This window comes from Cynocephalus volans, chromosome 11, assembly GCF_027409185.1.
Source record: "Cynocephalus volans isolate mCynVol1 chromosome 11, mCynVol1.pri, whole genome shotgun sequence".
Lineage (NCBI taxonomy): Eukaryota > Metazoa > Chordata > Mammalia > Dermoptera > Cynocephalidae > Cynocephalus > Cynocephalus volans.
The window spans coordinates 67,877,477-67,902,131 of NC_084470.1; the positions used below are offsets into that span (position 1 = coordinate 67,877,477).

The window sequence follows — 24,655 nt, forward strand, 5'->3', positions numbered from 1 at the left end:
AAAAGAAGCAGTTTAAAAGGTATTCTTCTGACGATCATACTTTATTTTTAATACAAATATGTCATGAAGTAAGAAGTACCCAGACATCTTTTAAACAAGAATACATTTTCTGTATATCAAGCCATCATTTACAGATAACACTGTAAGACATTTGAATGAATAACTTAATTCGTTCATGTAAAATTATATGAAATAAACAAAATTATACGTAGGATGAGAATGAACAAATAAGAACCAATTCAAAGTCCTAAAATCTTGTCTCTATATTAATTCTGCCACAGTTTCAAAATCACACACATCTACAAAAAGAATGTAGGAATGCTTAACATTGAACATTATTTACAAAATGAGTCCATTTTTCTCTGATTCCATGGGCCTGCTCAACACACAACTTGTAGTGCTTCCTTAACAGACCGAACTGCCAACCTGCTCCGATGCGGGGTGGCCATTCTGTGCCCTGGAAGGAGGGATTACACCAACTCGTAGTATTTCCCAGTCTGGGGGTCAAAGTAACAGTTCAGGCATGGGTCATACAACAGAGTCAGCACTTCCTCATCCTCTTCCACACTCAGGTCTTCTTCACCTGTGGGAAGGGGAACCACAGACACATTAGCTGCTGGCTTGGCCTGGAATGCCTAACCTGCAACTGGGGAAGGGCAGGAATCGCCATCTCTCCTGGGGGACTTTCTTTATGCGGGCTGCGTCCTTAGGCTGAAAGGGAGGAGCTTGGTGGAAGTGATGAGGGTCCACTTACGCAGTGTAAGAGAGAGAATAAACACCTGCGATCAGAAGGCTGGCTTCACCATAAAGGATGGGAAAAACAGTGTGGAGAACTGGCAGGAAGGGGAAAGAAAAAAGAGAAAGAGCCAAAGGACTAAAGAGTTATGCTCAGTAATTAGGATTAGGGAAACTTGGGCAGGATCCAAAAGTTAATTATCACAGTCCTAAACTTCTTCACAGGCCACAGCTGTACCAAATGCAAAACAGTGCAAATTAAGTGATAAAACAGAGAATTCAACCTTCATACATCCTAAGAAAGCTATCAGGTAAGTAAAAATTAAAATAATAAAGTTATTTAGAAATATAAGATACATAAAGTAGAGAACACATAGAAAACATGTCAGGTGGTCTGTAGTTTTATTAGTGGTAAGAAGGGCCATCAAGTTTGCTGGGGATATGAACATGGCTTGATCATTTTTCTTGTGACAGCCATTTAGATGGCTTGGATGAAGAGAACTCCACTGCCCAAGTCATTATCAAAGTTTGGTTGGTTTCCAACAAAAGGCATGAATTGAAAAAAATTGTTTTACAAAGATATTTCCTGTGCATCTTTTATGTGCCCAGCATTGTGCTAAGTACTCGAGTATTTGTGTGTGAGTGACTTCTGAGTTCTTGTGAAAGTCCATGTACCTGGAGTTCAGAGGTTGAAGGTCAAGACCCCAAGCAGAAGAGGATCAGAGAAGGCTGAGGGAGAAGGGGGGATTAGGACAATCCCCCTCTTTCTTCGTTAGCACAGACTAGCAAAGAGCAAAGGAAAGCGAGCCTTTGGGCTGTGAACTCACCAGGGTCAACTTCAGAAGGGACTGGATGGTGGGCATGAATAAAAGCCCATGATCTTAAGTGTCACTGCCCAGTCTAAGGGAGTGGTGGTAGGATTCCACTTTACTTAGCCAAAATCAGACCAAGTTTGTGCACGGGCACTGATGGGACATTGACGAACTGGAGTTAAGTCCAAGGGAGTGATGCCCGGATGTTAAAGAGGGGGTTCGAAACCATACCACAGCCATTCCTCTGCCCATCCTTCTTCTAACCATCCAAAACACATTTAACATGCTCTTTCTCTGAGCCAGGCATGGAGCGAGGTGTTAGGGACATGATGATTACAAGAATAGGCCTTGTTCTCAAAGAGTGTGCAGTGAAACGGGGAGAGGTGAAATCAGCTGACTCCTGTGAGTAGAGCACAGGGCTAGCAGTTCTTAAAGAGTGGAGTTTACCAGAGGAATGATTAAGTCTGCCTTGCTTACTAATACCTCGACTGGGAGAGCCCTCGATGGCTTAGAAAGCACTTTCCCATGCGGTAGCTCACCTGGCCCTCATGACCCTGTGAAGTAGGCAGGAATTATCGTACCCATTTTATGGATGAAGGAACCAGGGACTGCAAAGTTAAATAGCTCATCTGAGTTGCCTGTTGAGGTAGAGGCAGAACTGGGGATGAACTTGGTTTTCCAGACTCTCAGTTCAGTTTTCTCTTTATTATACTGTTAAAAAAATTAATAGGAGGCCATTAGTCTGAGATGGCTCCAGTGCCAAGGGTTCTTATGTAAGCAACTCAATGTAAACAGTAAAACAAAAGTTAAAAAAATCACGTTTGGAAACAAAAGAAATTTGATTTCTCATATTTCAAAAACTATTGGCAAACGTGAGAGTTCCTGTGAGAGGCAAATAGCTCAATAAGCCCAAAAGAAATGGGGTTATTAACTCCAGAAAAGAGAAAGCTTCGTGAAGGTGGCAACAGCCTTCTGGTTCTAAGTGTATGAGGGTGACACAGGAGTGAGAAGCTGAGAAGATCCTGTGGGGTTCCAGGAGGAAGAACAGGGTTAATGGGAAGATGTAACGGGAAGCCATATTTTGGCTCAGCGCGAGGAAGAATTTTCTAAGCATTAGAGCTGACCCGCCAATGGAACATGTATTCCAGGGAGACTGAAGTGGGGACTGAGGCAACCATTTGTGCAGGATTTTGTGGATGAACCCTGCATAGAAGAGGGGACCAGATCCAATGATCCGTCCTTTGCCTTTGATAAGCCTCTGCGACTCTTGGTTACAGTGGTTGTATCCTTGAAGTATGACAGGAATTAGCTAATGACCACATCAGATTAATAGAGCACCCTGCACAATTTCTAATTAAGAACAGAAAATCAGAGAAGGAAATCTTTCATTTTCTTCTGTTGCCTTAGAAGTGGTCCCTGAGGCCCTGCCTCTGTCCTCCTTTTAAGTAAGACAGATTGAGAGTTTTTCAAATGATCATTCCATATCAAAGATGACCTCTTAGGTCTTGTCTGCACATCAAAAGAGAGTGTATACCTCCTTTACTTTCAGATATTCACTCCTTCATCCCTTGAATATGTGGGCTATTTCAGAGAAATGAACAAAATCAGTTTATCAATAATTATCTACTGTGTGCCTGTATGTGATTCAGCTGGGCACAGTCTACTTGTGGATGTGACATGCACACATGAAACAAAAGGTGTTAAACTGGGAGTTGCTACTGCAGACTGGCTAAGAGCACCCATGGACTCTAGAACCCAACACAGGCAGGGGTGAATGACAGATCCACTTTTTACTGCCCTCAAGACTGTAGGCTTGGGCCGGCCCCGTGGCGCATTCGGGAGAGTGCGGCGCTTGGGAGCGCAGCGGCGTTCCCACCACGGGTTCGGATCCTATATAGGGCTGGCCGGTGTGCTCACTGGCTGAGCGCGGTGTGGGCAACACCAAGCCAAGGGTTGCGATCCCCTTACCAGTCACAAAAAAGACACACACAAAAAGACTGTAGGCTGGCAGTCTATGGACCTGGGTTTCCTTGTTTGTAAAATGGGAATAACAATGCCTATTTCATAGGGTTTTGTGGAAGATTAAATTGGACACTGGTAATATGCATAGCATAGTGGACATAGTAATTGTTCAATAAATGGTAGTTACTATTACTATTAAGGATAATAATAATAAAATAAATCATGAACTATAGGCTACATATAACTTTTTTAGTAACTCAGAAGTACTGATACGGCTTAAAGCATCATAGAGGCAGTATGACATTTAGACAATGGAGTCAGAAAGACCTGGGTTTAAATCCCATTTCTACCACATTGCAGCAGTGGGATATTGGGAAAATTCACTGCTGTGAGCCTCAGTTTCCTCACATGTAAAGAAAAGATAATAATAGTACCTGTCATAGTTCTTAAATGAGATAATACACACACACAGTGAGTACTCAATAAATGTTGTTATAATCATCATCTTGGAAAACGTAGAATACCTGAGCTAGACACAAGAGGGGTAAGTTCATTTATACAGTTCATTTATACTGTGTCTGTATAATGGATCTGAATGAAACAGTAGCCCCCAACTAGTTTTAAATAGAACATTATGATGAAGTCATTTTTAAATAAAAACAGTTCTTATAACCAAAATCATGTATGTTTCAAAAAGTAAAACTAATTTTTCCAATAAGTATAATGTTAAAATCACATTTATGGAGGTGAATGATTATGAGTCAAACTCTCTCAGGGATCTGCCAGTTGATTTCCTGTCTTTACTCCATCAACACATTGGGGGGAACTCTGACCTCTGGCACATAAGAGTTATAGGCTATATGAGTGCGTTCTGTGCACGTACCTTCCAAAAAGATAAGTTTTTAGGCTTGTGCTATTAAGTTAGAAAAATTAATACATTTTACCACCAGTCAAGAATCTTTCAAGATGAAAACAAGCATTGTAATGGGCCATTGATCTTTATCGCCCAATTGTGAAGGGATCGAGGTGGATCCAATTCATTGGTAGAGGTTTTGCTACAAAATGCATGCAAACTGGAGCAATAACTGCTATATAAATGCATTTGTTCCAATACATATCACTGTAAAACTGGAACCTCATGCATTATAACCATGCGGACTAAGAGATGTTTTGCAGTTTTTATTGCCAAAGTTTTAAATGGATGAATTTTAAAACTACCTACAATGACATCCATACAAAAATTGGGTGAGATTATGTATAATTTTACATTGAAACAAGTGCTTTAAACATACATAAAAGGTTTTGTTTTCATTGTAACTTAATTTTCAAAGCCTCCAACTTACATCATTTTGCCATTGTAATCCCTACGTAATGAAATTATGGTATCATTAAGCAATTACCACTATGATGTCAAGCACTAGAAAATGTTTTGAAAGGTAATTATCGTGCATGGGTATGGGGTAATTTTCAATTATATTCTTGGATAGTGCAGAGTTTGTTTTTCCTCAAAATGCTAAATTGCTCTATTTAAAGACTGGCTACAGAAGCTCTAAAAGGACAAATTAACAAATAAAATCATTTTCTGCTTCCAGACTAAGAGCATCTGGACAGGGGTTCAAATTACATTTTTACTCTTCTTCACATAATAAAGCCATGTCTAGTGAAATAAAATTACCTTCCAGGTAATAAGCTGTTTAGAAACTTTCAGCCTCATCCACTTTGAAATTGTTTAACAGCAATATCAGAAGAAACCCAGTGGAGCCGGACCAAATGCAGCAATATTGGCTGCCCTCCCCTTGGTTAGATCAGCTCGGCTAAATAATCCCACCAGTTCACCTTTTGAAAGTCAATTAATACAAATGTTTAATTATCCATATTTAATGCATTTTAACCGTAGATAATAGAAAACCTATACGTGCAAACTAAGTCCTCAACCTTGAAAATAAATGATGTGGCACCAGTTTATCAGATTTAAAATCTCTGAATCAAGACACTGCACTTGATATTCGATTTTCTGATGCTGCCATCTAGAATTTTTTTAAAAAGTTAATGCATTTTCTCTCCTATAGATCTTTAGAACTGATTGACTGTATTTTTATGTGCATACTAATACACTATTGTTTAAACAATTCAGCAGTGAGGGCTCAGCATTTGGCGCAGTCAGCCTTAAGATCAATAAAGATGACATTTTAGATAAGATTCTGCTGAGTACTTGTAAACTCTTCCACCAACATATCTCACAGTAGGGCAAAATTAACTTGCACTAAAATCCGAGAAAGATCACTGTGAATTGCTGAATTTTGGTCCTCAGAAAACATGTGCCCTCAAATCGGAGAAAAATAAGTGACCAACAATGAAGTAAAAATGATGAAAAGATAGTTTCTTCTATTAGAAAGACATATTGTTTTATGGATTTGTTCTATAATTTTTTAAAATTTTAATTGACACGTACTGATTGTACTTATTTATGGGGTACAGAATTATATTCCAATACACGCAAACAATGTGTGATGTTCAAATCAGGGAAATTAGCATATTCATCATCGCAAAAATGTATCATTTCTTTGTGATGAGAGCTTTTGAGCTCCTCTCTTCCAGCTGTTTGAGAACATACAATAAATTATTTTTAATTACAGGTGAGCAGTATTACTATAGACAACTAGAACTTATTTTTTCTAACTTGCTGTGATTTTGTATCTGTTAACCAATCTCTTCCTATCCCCTCTCCCCTTCCCAGCCTCTAATAACCACAATAGAAAGCTATATTGGAAGGCAAATAACATGCCATGAACACAGTTCAGGTGTCATTTGGGAAGTAAGTACATCACTCCTTTTGTAGAAACTGGTGTCTGTATTTTACTTGGAAAATGCCATTTTAAGTGATATGTTGAAGGACATGGATAATTAATTAGGAATTATTGCAATTTCACTTTTTTCAGGAATATGCAGTAACTCAGATGTGCGCTCGCAAATGTGTGGTTTACAACTCTGAATGTGCTTTGTTAGAAGGCAGAAAGGTCCCTAACCATGTTATTGAGCTCTGAAGCCCATAGTGTCTTAAGAACCTGATTTCAGGCAAGGCGTCAACATTAAGCTATGGGAAAATGCATCCCAATTCCAGCAAGGGGAAGCTGGACCCACATACTGGGCCAGGACCTCTTCTGGGTTGCATTTGGGTGCTAAGTAGGTGGGGTAGTTCTGGAACAGGGGAGAGAGCCTCACACAGCAGCAATGTGTTTACATCTCTACTGAAGAGGTCACTTCACGTCTAGTGCGCCTGAAAAGAAGGCATCTCTTTATCCTAGTGAGAGTGTTGATTTCCCCCCTCTCTAATCACTTCTCTGCAGAGAAGACACCCCCGGACCCTGATAGCTGTATGAGAGAAAATAACTTCCTCCTGGTCCACAGAGGACAGTGCCGCTGTGTCCCACCTCCCACCCCCGGGAAAATAACTCCCACCCCCAAGGTTAAACAGAGAATAAAAGGCAGCTAGTTGCCTCACAGCGAAGGGGCAGGGATTCTGGTTTCAAGAATGACATAAATACTATGAACATTTTATAAGCCGAGAGTTGAGGTGGGGGCAATACGGGTCTAAGGAGAGTACTAAGGAGAGTACTACAGTCATGCACCGCACAATGACATTTCGGTTAGATGGATTGCATTGGTCCCATAAGATTTTAATAGAGACAAGAAATTCCTATCACCTAGTGACATCATAGCCATTGAAACATCATAGCACAATTACTTTGTTTTTAAAAATAAACTTAGTGTAGCCTAAGTGTACAGTGTGCATAAAGTCTACAGCAGTGCACAGTGATGTCCCAGGCTTCACACTCACTCACCACCCACTCACTGACTCACACACAGCACCTGCCAGTCCTGCAAGCCCCATGCATGGTCAGTGCCCTACACAGGTATACACCATTTTTTATCTTTTATATTGTATTTTTACTGTACCTTTTTTATGTTTAGGTAGGTTTAGATACACAAATACTTAGCATTGTGTTACAACTGCCTACAGTATTTAGTACAGTAACATGCTGTAGAAGTTGGCAGCCAGAAGCCACAGGCTATACCATGCAGCATAGGTGTGCTGTACCATCCAGGCGAGGGTAAGTACACTCTGTGATGTTCCCACAACAAAATTGCCTTTCTCACCTTTCTCAGGACATATCCCCATTGTGAAGTGACCCATGACTGTATTTTATCCAGAAAGCTTCAAGAAGAGAGAACTTACCAAACTTAAAAAATTGCCATGGACATTTAGTCTTGCAGTTCTTATTAACCTACGTGGGGATTCTGTGGTCACATTGCAGTGTGGGAGTTAAGGGTGTGGACGCTGTGGTCAGAGGGGCCTGGGTCAGCATCCTGCTCCACACTCGGTGTGTCTGTGACCCAGGCTGGCTCCTTCACCTCCTCCGTAAAGCGGGGACATAACAGAACCCCATGCCGGGCAGTGCTAGGAGAAGTCACCATGAGATAACGCACAGCAGTGCTTTATTAATGCTAACTTCTATTATGAGTTTTACATCAACAAAATTGCTCTCTTGGGAGAAGGTCTCCCTTGCATCTTAAATAAGTCTCCAAGGTACAAGGAAGATACAAAGAGTAGATCACATCATCCTCATGTTTCCCATGGCCAGAAGATCCACTCGCTCGCTCATCTAATATTTACATAGTGTTTACTATGTCCTAGCACTGGGTATACCACAGTTGTTCAATGATGCATAACTTTCAGACTCAGAGTACTGGGTAAATGTCAAATAATTATGAGGCTGTAAACAGGAGGACAGTGAGAGGATTCCTCTGCTGGAGTAGAGCAGGCAGCCAGACACCCTCTCTCTGGTTAGCTGTGAGGAGCCATGAGACTTCAGTACATTCTATATGAGTAATTTGGATATTATATCTGCAAAATAAACATCTGCTGCCTATTTATGTCTTTTGAGAGATTAATCAATGTTCGTAAAAGAATATCTTATGTGGCTTTGCCATAAAAAATGGTACAAGAATGTTATTTTTATGAGACTCTGGCAACTTTAAAAACCCTTCTGAATGCCTTTCTTACTCAAAATCTATGTAAACTGCCAGAGAGGTCTACAGGCTGACAAGAGAGGTCATTATTATTCCATTTTGGAGCTGGTAAGCATGAATAATTTAAGGGTCATATCTGTAAAGGAACAAATGTCAAAAACAATTTGACAACTATTCTTCGAGCTAAGTATGGTTCATTTTCAAAAGGTCAGTTTGGTGGTTTTCTTGAGTAAGTTCTGAAATCTTAACTTCCTATTTTTACATTTCATGTGAGCTTCAGGAAAACACACTTTCAGTAAGTGTTAAGGGCACCCATGGCCATGGTGATTGATATTCAACAAGTATATCAGAGCCCAGGAGGAACTGTGAAGAGCGGGCTGTTCTCCATGCAGGCAGACAGCAGAGATCAGAGCACAGTGCAGTTCCTGGCCCTGGCCAGCTCCACTGGAAATGGGCTGTTTACTTGAAGGTGGCATTTATACACTTGAGACATTCTGTGCCGAGCAGAAACCGTGACTGTGACACAAACTCCTACTGAATAAAGTAAGGACAGGAGCTTCTGAGGAGTTAGATATAACTCATGCACTTACTTTTGTATGGCCTGGGGTAAGGTTTCTAGAATCATGGATTCATCAGGCCACCTTTCCTTGCTGTGAAAGTGCAGTTATACCTCCAGCTGCACAGATGTGTCTTGGCCTCTCCATCTCTGATGGAGACCTGGTGGTTGAGCACATCACTTTGCAGCTCTAAGTCCCAGTGGACCATGTGGAAAATGGGGACAATAACAGAACCCACAGCTCAGTAGGCTATTGTGAGCATTGAAGTGTCTGGAACACAGAAAGATAAAATGCTAGCAATGATTATTTTTATCCTAAAGCCCAAAGATGGGAGATCCCGTTTCCCTGTAAGTCAGCCCCCACAAACCATTCTCACATCCCAGTGAAGCAGCTCTGTAGAAGGGCGTTCATGTGGAGGAAGCTGGGTCCTAATCCTAGCTCAGGCTCTGACTGGGCATTTGACCTTGGACAAGTCATTCACCTCTTTAGGCAAACTGAGGGGGTTGAAGCACATCAGTGTTTTAACTGGCTCACCAGAGCTCCAGGACAGGATTCTGCTTTTTTCTCTTCTGTATATTGGGATTCCAATATGAGATTTTACTTCAAAGAAAAGTTTTCATTGCTTATAAATAATTTTTACAAGCCACTGCATAAGGCGATCTATAACTTTTTAATTGCTAAAATATATGGGTTTAAGTTCAATACTCTCATGGTTGAATTTTAGAAATATACCAAAAAATTGGAATTGGGGAGGAAAACTGGAAGTCAGATTTCAACGAATTGCCCTACTTTTTCCCCCCGAATTTGTTATAAGAAATGATCAGTTGAAGAATATTTGCCACCCTTCTTCCCTCTCTTTCTTCTTTCTAATGACAATTTAGAGAATGTAATATATGCCAGAAATTGCACAGGGCGCCAGGGATCCAGGAGTGAGCAAACTGAGAAAGTCTCTACTCTTAAAAACTCATAGCCAGGTGGCTGGGGGACAATTGGGTGGGGACACGGGGTATAAAAAGCAATTTCTGGTAATTCGTATCCCATGAATATTCATAATAATCAATCAATAAAAAACAAAACAAAAAAAGTCTCATAGCCTACTTAGGAAAAGACAATGAACAAGTAAACAAATCGAGATTTATGAACTGTGAAGAAAACGTTAGGAGACGAAGTGAGAGAACACAGTGGGTGGGAGACTGACCTATGTAGATAAGACTGTCTGGGTAGGCCTTTACCGAAATAGGCTACATACCTATCCCAGGCCCTGCAGTTCCACAGTCCAGTGAATTTGTCCTTCATTCAGCTCTTCCTTTCCTTGGCCCTGCCCTGGATCTGGCCAGCTGTGGCTACCTGTCATCTCTAACAAGCATTGGTGGGAGAGAGAGGCAGGTCTAGGCTGGAACAGGCGACCAGAAAGCTCCGTTTCTTTTTTTTCCTTAACTTAGCATCATAGCCCTTGAAATGTTTTAATTTGTTTTTCCTGTAGGTCAGGACATCTCAATAGGGAAATAATTTTTCAATTCCTTATTATTTTTTGAGTAGGTAATCTATTTACCTGATTAAAAACCCAAAAGTATAAAGATATAGTGGTTGGGCTCTGGGGCCAGGCTGCTTGGGTTCAAATTCTAGCTGTGCCACTTAGTAGTTATGTGACTTTGGGCAAGTTACTGAAGAGCTCTGTGCCTCAGTTTCCTCAGCTGGAAAACACACATAAATAGTAACTTTCCTTAGCTGGAAAAACACACAAATAGTAACTTTCTCACGGTGGTGCTGTGAAGGCTAAATGTACTGACTCAGCACACTGTTTGGCACACAGTAAGTGCTAAATCAATGGTATTGTGCAACAGAAACCCCGGAAGAGTCCCAGACTGCCTACAACCATGGCTCCCTTGCCCTTCGATGATATAAACTGAAAACTTAAGCCCATTATATTTCTTTGAGAAACAGATGGAAACACTCTCAATATATTGGTAAGTATTGACCATGCTATACTGTCTAAAACTATGCCATTAAACTGTAAAGATTAACCAAATAGGAAACACCAAACAGGAAATAATTTGATGGTATTAATTAACCACAAAACACCCAAGCATATGAGAAAAGGGAAAGGGAACAGCTGATAAAATCTAGGGTGGTAGGCAGAAGGGGTGCCTGATCTGGTCAACACTGGCCAGCACACTTTAACAATTCTCTGAATTTAATCTGTTAATTTGCCCTCAGTGGGACTTCTGTTTACCTTCAACATAACTGAGCTCCTGCTGTGAGACCCACGCTTTGCAATGGTGATGCTAAGAAAGACATCCTTTCAGCCACTTATCATTAATATACATCTTGGGTGCCTTTGCTCAAGGACCACACTCTGGGTTCCCGTTGCATATTTAGGACACTTAATATAACATATTACTTGTTCCCTCACAGCAAGGTCTCCTCCTGACAGCCAAGATTCTATTTTTCTGTCATAAGTAATTATAAATGTACACCTCTAAAAATATTCCCAATTTGAGGGGCAAAATCTATTCCAGACAGTAAATCACAGAGACATCTCTATCCCTTGGGCAGCCAAAACATACAACTCAAATGTATGAGCTCTCACTCTGAATTCTCCATACCTGAAGAAAAATGGGATCAACTTTCTCCCTGGGGCAGGTAGAAAAAAACCAAAAACCAAAAAACTGGCACTTTTGTTGGAGCAATTTATATTGGTTTCACTTCCATTTTTTTAAAGCTTCATATGTAGCCCTTCCATCTTCAAAATTCAGCCCAGAAAACTGTCTCAGTGAGCCCCACTCTGAGGTTATTTGTCACTCCAATTATGCACTTGTGATCCCCCGACCCCTGCCATCTCCTCCCCTCTCTTTTCACCGAAGATTCTTTTCTGTTCCTCCTCCAGCACTCCTGGCAGTCAAGTTCCCAGCTCACAACCAGAAACTAATGGCTCATCTTGATGGCTTGGGCCAACAAGGGAACCCCAGGCAAATTTTCATTCCTACTTACTCTGATTTTTACATTACTGATAACTATCATGACAGCCTTTGCTTGAATGAAAAGTCTGTGTCTCTGTATTAATGAAAACATGCATGTGTCAGTGATGTTGGAGTACTGAGTTTGCTTCACAATAATAACAACAGCTAGTATTTGGTAGGCACTATTCTAAGTGCTTCATGTATAGTACCTCAGCAAATCTTCACAAGAAACTATCAGGTGGGTACTATCTATTATTAGGATTGTTTTACAGATGCAGGAGCCACAATTCATAAAGGTCACATAGTGAGAATTGGTAGAGCTGGGATTCAGATGAAGGTCAATTTGACACCAAAGTCATGCTCTTAGGCCTTAAACTATATTTTGCCCTGGTATTAACCTTTGGAAAAACAAGGATAATTTCTCTCTCTTGTTCTTTTGAGTTGTGAAGAACCCATCATCCTAAAAAATGAGGCAGAGGTTATGTTATTTTGCATACGTAAGCCTAAATGATCTGCATTTAATGAAAATGGTGGCATCTCAAAGCGACTGATTTTCTCTACTTACAATAAATTATTTTTATTTTTTATGCATAGCATTTTTCATATTCCCACCTTGAGCACTCAGACTTCCAGAAGAATCCAGATGCTGCTCGTCTGGCTGTTGACTGGGAAGAACAATTGGTGGACTCAGCATATTTAACCAGTCCCTGAAAACAAAAGAAAGTGAATGAACATTTCTGTAATTTCATATATGGATTTTATGTTTTCCCTGGATTTTCAATTCCGTGAGGCTTCCACAAAGAAACATTTTTCTTCCTTCATATTTCAGAAAGACAAAATGTCCAGATACTAATAGTCAGTTTTGTAAATTGGTTAATATGGAGTCAATCACTTAACTAGCCAGTTGTTTGATAAATACATGAACTAAATGATGACTATCCCTCTCAAAAATTTATTGTTGTTGCCATTAAGCTGTAGCATGGTTTTTCTCATACAAGAAAATTATTTCAGTAACTCAGAAGAAATGCAGCAGAGATGAAACGATCTTCAGGTAAGAAAGTCTGACAAGGTCACATGTCGTTATGTCACAGATGACAATGTTCCATATAGCGACTCAAGATGGACGTTAGTGTTGGGGCTGTCACGGAACTGCCGTGATGGTGGCAGTCAGTATGTATTAAGTCAGGGCTTTAGAGCAGCGGAAGGCAAGAGAAGGGAGCGCAAAGGCTGCCAGGCCCTTGAGTGATGTGTTCATGCAGTTCTGCTATTATGAATGGGGGCAAAACAACGCCAGAAAACACCGCCCATATTCCCTGTCCTTCTGCCTCAAACTTCCAACCTCATTTCCCAATCTCTTTACTTTCTACCCTCCTCCACAATTTCCTGTCTCCTGCTCCCTCTAGCAGATAACTGGGTGGGTGCAACTCAAGTCGGCGATATCCAGAATGCATGAGTCACTGTGTGTTCTACTGCCAGCCCTTCTCACCCCCAAACTTGCTACTGAGTTTCTCCAGTGAATGGGAGCAGGCCGGGGAATGGAGAGGGTTTTCCAATGTGCACTCTATTTCTTGCATTGATATTAGCACCCTGTATCATTTACCTTATACTTCTCAGCAGGAACATGTCCTCATAACCAGACAATTTCTTTCTAAATTCCTGTATTTCCTACTGACTTTATCTACAATGGGAAACAGTCCCAGATATTAGTATTCAGTTTTATAAATTGGCTAATATGGAGTCAATCATTTAACTAACCAGTTGTTTGATAAATACATCAACTAAGTGATGACTATTCCTCTCAAAAGTTTATTGTTGTTTGCCCTTAAACAGCCTGCAAACTAAGAATGGTTTTACACTTTTTAATGGTTAAAAAATTTAAAATAATGTCTCATGACACATAAAGTACAATGTGAGACAGTCCCAACAAACAGCTAAGAGCACTGGCTCTCCAGGCTAATATCGACTCAATGTTTTCTTGGCCAAGTCACTTAGTATCATTCAGCCTCATCTGTAAAAAAGAGATAATAGTACTTCAGAATTTGTTGTTAGGATTAAATGGAAAAAATGGATCAAAAACATTTGTAATGGCTAGGAATAGAGTCAGCACTCAATAAATTTTAGCTATGACTACCACCATCTTCATTATCAATGAAGATCATGACGTGGCCTTGACTACAACGATAAAACAAGGTGAGAATTTGGGTTTGTTGTAATTAAACCAGTAAAGGATGGCAGAATGATTTCCAGTCTGCACAGTAGAGGTTTTCCTTGCAAGCCACTCACTCTTCCAGTATAAAAAAAAATCTTAATGTAAAAATTACCCAATTCCTATTTGTAATATTTTACGATACTTTCAGTCACTGCTCACCACAGCTGTCACTAGATTATGGCTGGTGAAATAAGCAAGGTGAGCATGCTGTGTAATTGAATTTCATAACAACACATTAAGGACATCAGAAAGGATTTGTCACAGACTTCCAAGCTAATGGGGCATTTTCTGATAAGCACTTTTTATTTAGTCCATTTAATTATAGCAGACCAAAAAATTCCTACATTACAGAAAATTACAAGGTCATATACAAATTTCCAGCCCAATGACCTCATTACATTAAGAGTGATGGAGAGCAAGGATGAACAGGAGAAAATAATGTTATCATATGATGACACCCCAGCTATAAATCAGAAACTCTACATCATGGCAGCAGGAGTTCCTAGTCATGGTCCACAGGATGGGGGCAAATGTAGGTAGGGATTGTTGTGTGAATGTTATGAAAAGCAAAACATTCACTTCTGAGACCAATGATTGGATTAATGTCTTTCCTTCTTAGCAGTAGCTATGGAAAGTATAGTGATCTTCTTTTTATGGTTTTAAAAGCAATAAATCAGATTTATAGAAAAGTCATAAGAGTAGTACAAATAACTTCTGAATATCCATCCTTCACTCAGATTCCCCAATTTTAATACTTTATCATGCTTGCTATTATCTATGTGTCTAAATGGGTTGGCAAACTATGGCCCATGGGCCAAGTCTTTTATATAGCCTGCACTCTAAGAATGGTTTTTACATTTTTAAACGGTTAAACAAATTAAAATGTTTCATGACACATGAAAATTATATGAAACTCAAATTTCAGTGTCCACACATAAATTGTTACTGGAATACAGCCATGCTTATTTATGTCTATAGCTGCTCTTGTGTTACATTGACAGAGTTATGTACAGTCATGTGCTGCATAATGACATTTTGGTCACCAACGGACTGCATATATGATGGTGGCCCCAAGGATTATAATGAAGCTGGAGGTGTGTAGTCGGCTATACCAACTTGTTTTGTGTAAGTACACTCTATGATCTTCACACACAACAAAATTGCCTAATGACATATTTCTCAGAATGTATCCCCATCACATGACTATATCTATTATCTGGTCCTTTACAGAACACTTTTGATGACCTCTGATTTATAACTGGGTACTCATTAATTCATCCAGTAATAATTCAATACTGCAGATTCATTCTCATCCTTTCTCTTTCCATATTTACAACTCCCTTCTGATGTTGAGGAAACTGGCTCCCGTTACCCTCAATTCATTTACTTATTTTCTGATTATAGAGCACACCAAAAGTAGTTTCAGAATTGCTAAGCAAAACAAAATTTCCACAAAAACAAAATAAAACAAACAAAACCCAATAAAACCAAACCAACCCCCTCCCCAAAAGACCTACCTCAAACCTACTCTCTAGAGTTCTCTATTTGTGTATAGTTCCTTCCTTTAGTCAAAATACCATGTTCAAAATTTACTTGGGTTAGCTCTTTCCCTCCACCTCAGTGTGCTTATATCATCCATTTGAAATACAAGTAGAGCCATCTGGTTCTGTTTGTATTATAATTCAGGTTTTTTTCTTCATTCTTCTTGATTTTTATTACTTTTGTTGTTGTTGACTACATAAAACAGTAACAATTTAAAAGTCAAAATTACACAGAAAGACATGTTCAGGTAAGAGTCCCATCCTCCCATCCCTTCCAGTCTATTCTCATCCCCTTATTTCTTTCACTCCATCTCCACCCACCCCTCTGTAGGGAGTAAATTTCATTAGTTCTGGTATTGCCTTTCTGTGTTTCGTTTTGTAAAAAATAAACAGATACATGTCTATTTTTCCTTCCCCTCTTTCTTATGCAAAATGTAGTGTACTCTAGTTACTCTTCGATACTTAAAATTTTTTTTTGGCTTATAATACGTCCTAAAAATCACTCTATACCAGTTCCTAGAGAGCTTCCTCATTCTTTTTTTTACAGATGCATAATACTCCACCATGTGGATGTACTGTCATTTATTTCACCACTCTCCTATATTGGGCATGTTTTGAATATTTTGCAATTATTGCAATTAACACTTCAATGAATAACCTTGGGCATATCTATTTTTGTATCCTTGGAAGTGTATCTTCAGAGTAAATTTCTAGAAGTGGAACTCTTGGAACAAAAGGAAAATGCATACTTGACTTGGTTACATGTTGACAAATTCCCTTCCCAAGGGTTGCACCCATCTGTAGTCTCACCAGCAATGTATGAGAATGATGATTTCCCTAGAGCAATGTTGCAAGAATATGTTGTTAAGTATTCTAATGCTTTCTAATCTGAGAGGTGAGAACTGTTACTTTAAAGTAGGTTTGATTTGCATTCCTTCTAATTATGAGTGGAGTTGACTGTGTTCATATGCTTAAGGCCATTTATGTAGTATATAGGTGTACATGCATGTATATGAATGATATATATACATATATATGTTTGTTCATACCTTCTGCCCTTGCTTCTATCAGGTTTTTTGTCTCTTTCCTTCACTTTGTCATTTGTCTTTCCTTATGGTGTTGTTTTGCTATGCAAAAATTTTTTTATTTTTATGTACTCAAATGCATCCATCATTTTTTTTTATTGCCTCTGTATTTTGAGTCATAGCTAGAAAGCCTTTGCCTGCAACCTGGTTCTATGTAAATTCACCCACTTTTTTTTCCAGTTAGTTGCATGGCTTCATTTTTTACATTCTGATCCATTTGTAGTTTATTCTGGTATATGGTGTGAATTTATTCTGGTGTAAAGTGCATCTAATTTTGTCTTTTTAAAATGACTTAGAGTTCTCTTGACAAGTGATGCTATTTTAAGATAGATTTAGAAGATTTTATACAATTAAGACATTTTTAATCAGAGCAATTAATTTGTTTGGCTTTTTGCTAAGTAAGCATTTACAAACTATAATTTTTTGAAAAAAGTTTCTACGTTAACTAAAATATGGAAAACTTTGAGCTGAACAAAATCAACCAGGACTTTTTCTTGCAGAACTTTTCATAGCCTTAAAAACATCATGAATCTCTGAAGAGGAGAATAGAGAACATAGCATTGCCCAAATTTATGTATTTGGAGCTGTTACATCTCTTGGGACCATAGAACACAACTTGAGAAATGCTGCTCTCCAGGTTATGCCATTTTTCCACCCTGGTGGCATTTTTTTGTTTTGTTTTCTATTTTGCTGTGTACATACTTAATAACTTCATTTTTTTCAACAGTACCCTTTTTTTTGGTGACTTGTTAATAAGCAGAACTGTGTAGTCTAGCACCTTTACCTTACATGTTTATAGTTTTATATGTGATATTTAATGATAGCCCATTGTCTTAACTCTTGCTCAACTCCTTTAAACCTCTATGCCTTCCACTACATTAGCAGCAAACATCCAGTGCATGGGGAATTCTAACTCACGCTCACTCACAACACACCAGTCCTAGTTTTAGTTCTGAACCATTTCCTTGGTCTGCTTCTTACCCCAGATACCTGTGCTCTAGCATCTGTTCTTGCTCTGGGTTCCACCATTTCCATACTTGCCTCGGACTTTGGACTTGATACTCTCATTGGCTGCCTCAGCTCTGACCATAATCCTTTTATCCCAAGGACAGACTCTTTCCCCCTGTTATGAAAAGCCCCCAGCTCTTGGTAGATAACATCCCTTTCTGTCAGGTCTGTTCTCTGAGCATGTACAGGAGCTTCCTCTTCCTCCTCCTCCCTCTGGAGGACTCGGGCAGGCCTCCCACCCCATCTCTCCTCTTGAAACTGGAGAGAGAGGGCTCCTAGGCACACCTCTCCTGTCACCAAAGAGGTGTTTTATTCAAGAGTCAAGACAATGGATTCATATTAAATACTACATAGAAAAAGATAGTGCAGATGAAAAGTAAATACTATTTTGTGAATTTTCACAATGGGTAGATTGATCTAATATTAAAATCTTGGCCAAAAAGGAATACCATGTTGTTTTCATTCAACCTGCATGCTAGACAGTGAACATTACATGAATGGAGCTGAATTATACAGTCAGAACTGAAGAAAATGTCCTCATTTAAGATAGACTATAGCTTCAATTACTTCATTTAAAAAAAAAGATTTTGTTTATAAGATTATTTTATATACATTTATTTCACTGATGTATTTCCTATAAATATATTACATGTATGTACACATATACACAAAACATTGTATAGAGCAAGTTAGCTCCTTCATATATATAGTGACCATTTACTGAACTCTCCTGTGCCAGGCCCTGGGGTTTGCAGGATAAATTACTCTCGGTTCCTGCCCTCAGAGTCATGATTTAATGGAGGAAGTACTCTAGCCAACAAAAATGACAGTGGAACCTGGGCTGTGCATATAGGCTGCTGTGGGCTGACCAGCTCACCCATGTGTTCCCTGGAAGGAATTCCCTTGCAATGGAACTAGCTACAGACTCGCATATATTTAAATATTTATTCGGGGGAGTAATTATTTCAGAAATCTAAAACATGACCATAATTATTATATTGCTTTCATTAACAGCACTGAGCTTGCTGCTGTCACAAAGCTCTGGGTCAGAGCAGCCAGCCCAGTGAAACACTTATCACAGGGGATCCTACATTAGAAATTTAGCAATTTGTAGCGTTGTCTATCCAATACCTAATGATATTTGTCATTTGATACCAGTGCACATTTCTTATTCAATGAAAGAAGTTTGGATTTTAAAATTTTTCTATGGCTAGAGAACAGACTGGGGAAAAGACTAAGAAATATCTCACTTGTGGGGGAGGAATTCACAGATTCTTTTTTAAAGTTGATGAAAACTGTTTCTCAGAAAAATATCACAAATACCAAATTTTACTTCCAATTTCAGGAGGTCAGAGATAGTCTGAAGCCCATTTACGGACTTCTGGACCCCAAGTAAAAAACTTCTGTACCATGAGCTATCACAGTGTGATGTTTCAAGTAGTGTAAAATCTATGGTTAGCAAAGTTTTTCTGTAACGGGCCAGATAGATAATAAATATGTTAGGTTTTATGAGCCATAAGCTCTCTGTTACAACTATTCAACTCTGCTGTTGCAGTGTAAAAGCAGACATAAACAATAAGTTTGTGAACGGGCATGGCTGGGCTCCAATAAAACCTTTTTTACAAAAATAGGCAGTGGGCAGGATTTGGCCCGCAGGCTGTACAATGACCCCTGCCTCAGAGGAAGGAACTGTGGAGTGGAAAATTCTCAAGGTTCTTATGAAAATTCCTGCCAATTTTCCTTCTACCTTTGAATCTGCTGTTCTCACCATCTCTACTTTCACCACCAAAGTCTAAGCAACTATCTTGACTCATGTTATCGGTAGCAAAAGCTCTTAATTGGTCCCCTCTATTGATTCATTCTGGCTTTAATTTTCCTCTGTTCTCCCCACTATAGACAAAATCCTAATTTGATAGATCCCCCTCTTGTTTGAAACTCTTTAATGTCATTAGGAAGCCGTTATACTTGGGAGAAAGATCAGAATCCTTACCTTGCCCATTGAGGCTTTGCATAGGCTAGTCTCTACGTAGTTTTCCAACCTAATCTTACACTTGCTCCTTCTCACTCATTCACTATGCTCCAGCCACACTGGTATTCTCTCAGTTCTTGGAGTGTGCCATGTTCCCACCATCACCAGGCCTTAACCCAGCCTGTGCCCCCTTGTCTAGACTATACTCTCTTCCCTTGTTCCTACCCTCTTGTGGCCTGATAGGAACATACCCAAACTTCATTTTTTGGCACAAGCATCACACTCTTGGGAGGTCTTCCCTGACACTCCCTCTCTAATCTAGCTAAATTCCTTTCTTACTCCCTCTCACAGAGCCACTGTGATCTTTTTGTTAAGAGCTCTTGCATACAAATGGCCAAAATGTACACGAATAAATGCTCAATATCACTAATCATCGTAAACACAAATTGAAACCAAATTGAGATGTCATCTCACTCCAGTTAGACTGGCTATTATCAAAAAGGCAGAGAATAACAAATGCTGGTGAGGATGTGGAGAAAGGGGCACTCTTCTACACTGCTGGTGGGACTGTACAGCCATTATGGAAAATAGTAGGGAGGTTTCTTAAACTACAGGAAGAATCATATGATTCAGCAATCTCACTGCTGGGTATATACCCAAGGAAATGGAAATCATCATGTCAAAGAGATACCTGCACTCTCATGTTTATTGTGGTTCTATTTACAACAGCTGAGAGTTGGAATCAACATCAATGTCCATTGACAGATGACTGGATAGGGAAAATATGATATATATATATATATATATATATATATACACAATGGAATACTACTCAGCCATAAAAAAGAATGAAACTCTGTCATTCACAGCAACATAGATGAGCTGGGAAAAATTATAAGTGAAATAATCCAGGCACAGAAAGAGAAATATCGCATGTCCTCACCCATAAGTGGGAGGGAGGGAGGGAGGGAGGGAGGGAGGGAGGGAGGGAGGAAGGAAGGAAGGAAGGAAGGAAGGAAGGAAGGAAGGAAGGAAAGAAAGAAAGAAAGAGCAACCACAGTAATAATGTTGACTTACAGAAGGAGAAAACAGATCTATGGTTACCAGAGGTGGGAAAACGGGGAGGGGTAGGTGGGTTAGGAAGAAATTGGGTAATGGACACAAAGAATAATTATGATTTGTAATGATGAATGTGCTAACAATACTGATTTGATCATCAAATATTGTACACAAATACTGATAGTCAAATCTGTACCACATAAATACTGATACCTAACTACCGTACATAAATACTGATAGTCCACCCTGTACCCCACAAATATGTACAATCAATTATGTTTCAGTTAGAAAGAAAGAACTGTTATCTCAGCTCATAATTACATCATCATTTGTTCGATCATTTGATTCTAACAAGCTCATAGCAGAGTGCCTGGCACAGGACAGGTGCTCCCTCAATAGTCAGCAAGTGCATGACTATAGACAGAGTCTCTTTGTTAGCTCATAATACTGAGTGTTACTCAGTGTCAAAAGTTTCCATAACAGTAAATAATGCTGCTGTTGCAACCCACTCTGCCTTCTCCCTTTATCTGGTCTTTTTCCACCTGCTGAGAGCATGTCATTGTTTCCTCATCATTTGCTTGGTACCCCCACAATTTGGGGCGAATTTGGGGATACACACCTGCTTTTTTATAACCAAGACAGAAAAATTTAATTTTCTACCTCAGAAAAAAGAATGCTGATTCAGAAATCTATTTATTAGCATAAAAAAAACTAAGAAAATATATGTTCTCTTTTTTTAAAACTTACACATACAAAAAGTGCTCTGATAGCATTTCTTCATAGGATTCATCTCCCACTTGAAGCAGGGAGCTCAAAATATAAGTTGGGAACTCTTTTGTATATCTCTTAAGATGTACTCGAATAAGTATTAAGACGCTGCATTTAACTTGGTTTGTTTTCCTCAGGAGGTCTCTAACTAGATTCTCAAACCACCCCCATCTACAGTTTGAAACCTTTCTACAACATTCCCACGAAGTGGTTATCTAATCTGTACTTGATTACCATCTATTGTGTACCTACTCCTTTCAAAGATCACATTTTTTCTTCAGATAGCTCTGACTCTTAAAGAGTTTTCCCCAATGTTAAAGCAAAATCTCTTTTCTTTTCAGCTCCACCTGTTTCTCCTACCTTTACCCCTTAGGGATAAGGAACAATTCTAATCTCTTCTCAAGACATAGTAGGACACAGCTAGGGGACTGTTCAGGACTCCTTCCTCTCCCTTCTCTTTGGAACATGCACATCTAACCACATGGCTTTCTGGGACTTACCAAGTTCCTACATGAGCCCACAGCCTCAGCTGATTGGTCCAGATGTGGACACCTGACCTAATCTGTGCCAATCATTGTGCTCCCCTGGAACTTCTCAAACTGGGTCTGAAATAGACAGAAAGTCTCACAATGAAGATGGAAGCCACAAGATGTAAAACGCAGATGACACAGGTGATCACATTTTCTGTCACATGGAGGAAGCTAGTCTGAAGAGAGAATGAGAAAACTTAGTCTGGATTCTGGGGTTATAAAACAGTGTTGGTACCACTGACCAAACTGGACAACTGGAGAGAGGAAACCAGTTTGGGATGATGTAGCAGTTTGGTTTAGCACAAAAGGAATCTGAGGTCTTGTAAGTTTCTCCACGTGGATATGTGCTGAAAATATTTAAGGATCCATCACTAAGTCCTAGCCTCAGCTCTTGAATATGTTGATGTATCTCCAAATCTATTGTCACCATCCTAGTCTATGCTTCGAACACCTCTCCCTTGTCCTTCTCCAGCCAATCTTGACTCCTTATAACCCAGTCTAGAGTGAGCTTTTCAAAATTTGCTCTTAGGGTAAAATCCCAAATCACTACATGGGCTCAAATGGCCTGGTCCTTACTTTCTCTCCAGTGTATTTTTGTACATTTCCCTCACAGTCACTACAACACTAACCTCAGGCTTTAGAGGGAAAGTCTCATCTTTAGTCTCTTTTCTCACAAATGCCTACTTTACTCTCTATCCTTCAGCCTTCAACTTTCAGCTCAAATGTTACTTCAGGGAAGCCTTGCTTGAGTTCTAAGTCTACCACGAATTCTCTATCAGTCAACATCCCAGCAGCAAACACTTGGCACACTTAAATTAAAATGATTGGTGGAGAGTTTAAGAAAAAGCTTATTACAAAAGTGAGAGCAGGTATAGGGGAACCACAAGGGATAGATAGTACAGAGTCCTAGGGCTGTTGCCACCCCTAAGCCTCAAGGAGGCTTAATGATCAGAAACCAGAAAGCAAAAGGCGTGAAGAGAGGGCCTTCTTGAGAGGGTCTGTGACCTTGGGCCAAGGTTTGCAGTGAGGCTAAGTCCTACAGGGAGAGCGCACTGGGGAGAGTGACCCTGACTTCCTTCTCTTTCCCTTCTGATTTCCATGGGCTGAACCCCATCAGAAGCCAGAGGGCAAGGAAGTCCATTGATGTAGTTCATGTTCGTCAGCCTCTTTGGGGGCAGAGAGCAGGATGGAGAAGGGGGAGGTTGGGTCTAGAGGGGCTGAGAGATGTCTGGACAGATTCCATTGTTACTTCAGAACAGTCACCTCAGTTTGTAATGATCCAACCATCTGTGTGACTGAGTCATGTCTGTCTTTCCCGCTCACTGTAAATTCCATAGGACAGGTGGTTGTCTGTCCTCTTCACATGCTAGATTCTCAATAAATGTTTGCTGAATTAATAAATGAAGACATGAATACTTGTAGGAAAGCCAAGGCTACAACAGAAAGACATAGAAATGAGAACAAAAAAGATTGAAAAATGGATAAGTTCTTTGAGGGAGACTTAGTAGGGAGAAGGTTGGGAGAAAACGCTCTGAGAGTGGTGGGAGGAATGACAGGAGTCTGAAAAGGCAGCTAGTGGAGAATGACGTGAGAATTAAGCTTGCCAGACATTTCTTCTCTTCCCCCTCAAAAGTGTTTCCAGAAGATGTTTTCATTATTGGGAAATCTGGAATAGGGTCATGTCTCTTCCATACCAAAAGTTGGGAAACACATTGCATGAACAAATACTGTGTTTGCATCTCACATCAATACAGGTTTATTTGGAGATATGCATCAAACCCTCATACGAATGGGAAATCATACTTTTTCTTCTTCTGGCCTCTACCAAATCACCTCTTCTGCCCATATCATTGTCAGAAAATCCATAAAACAGAGAGAATCCAGTGCTCAGTGCTCAAAGAAATCACAAAAAGAATGAACTTCTCTATACCCTATTAAATGAACTTTATACAGTCTCTGCAGAACTGAGTATCTTTCCTGTTGGGCAGTATTTACCCTCAGGTTAAGAAAATATTAATAACACAGCATCTTGGGACCATTTTCTAGACATTGACCCTTAGATATGGCAGATAATTCAACTCCGGAGGCACAAATCCAGGCATCAGCCATCAAATTTAACTACAACATGTGAAGAGTAATCTCCCAGCTACACGAGACAACATGGAAGAAGGCTGACCCCTTCCTTTCCTCCTCTATACTGTTACCAGCATAGCTGCTTCCTAATTTAATATTTAATAGGTGTTTATCAAGCACCTTCAATGTTGCAGACTTTATGATAGGTACTGAGGAGTAAGGCAGGGTTCCTGCCCATGGGGAATTCACTCTACTAGGAAAAGATCATTAGACCAACATTTATGAGAGTGAAGTGAGTTTGTTAGATAGAAGTAAGCCCAGGGAACCTCTTACGGTTAGGAGAATAGTTCAGGTAA

At 39.7% G+C, this 24,655-nt stretch overlaps 1 protein-coding gene across 1 annotated transcript in view; it reads right to left on the minus strand.

Annotated features, from left to right (window-relative positions):
* Positions 1 to 470: 470 nt before the first annotated feature.
* The window catches only part of CFAP20DC (CFAP20 domain containing), a 261,842-nt gene continuing 237,657 nt past the window's right edge, over positions 471 to 24,655 (minus strand). The window contains 2 exon segments of the mRNA XM_063115058.1: positions 471 to 583; positions 12,670 to 12,764. Coding sequence (XP_062971128.1) covers positions 471 to 583; positions 12,670 to 12,764 — 208 coding nt within the window.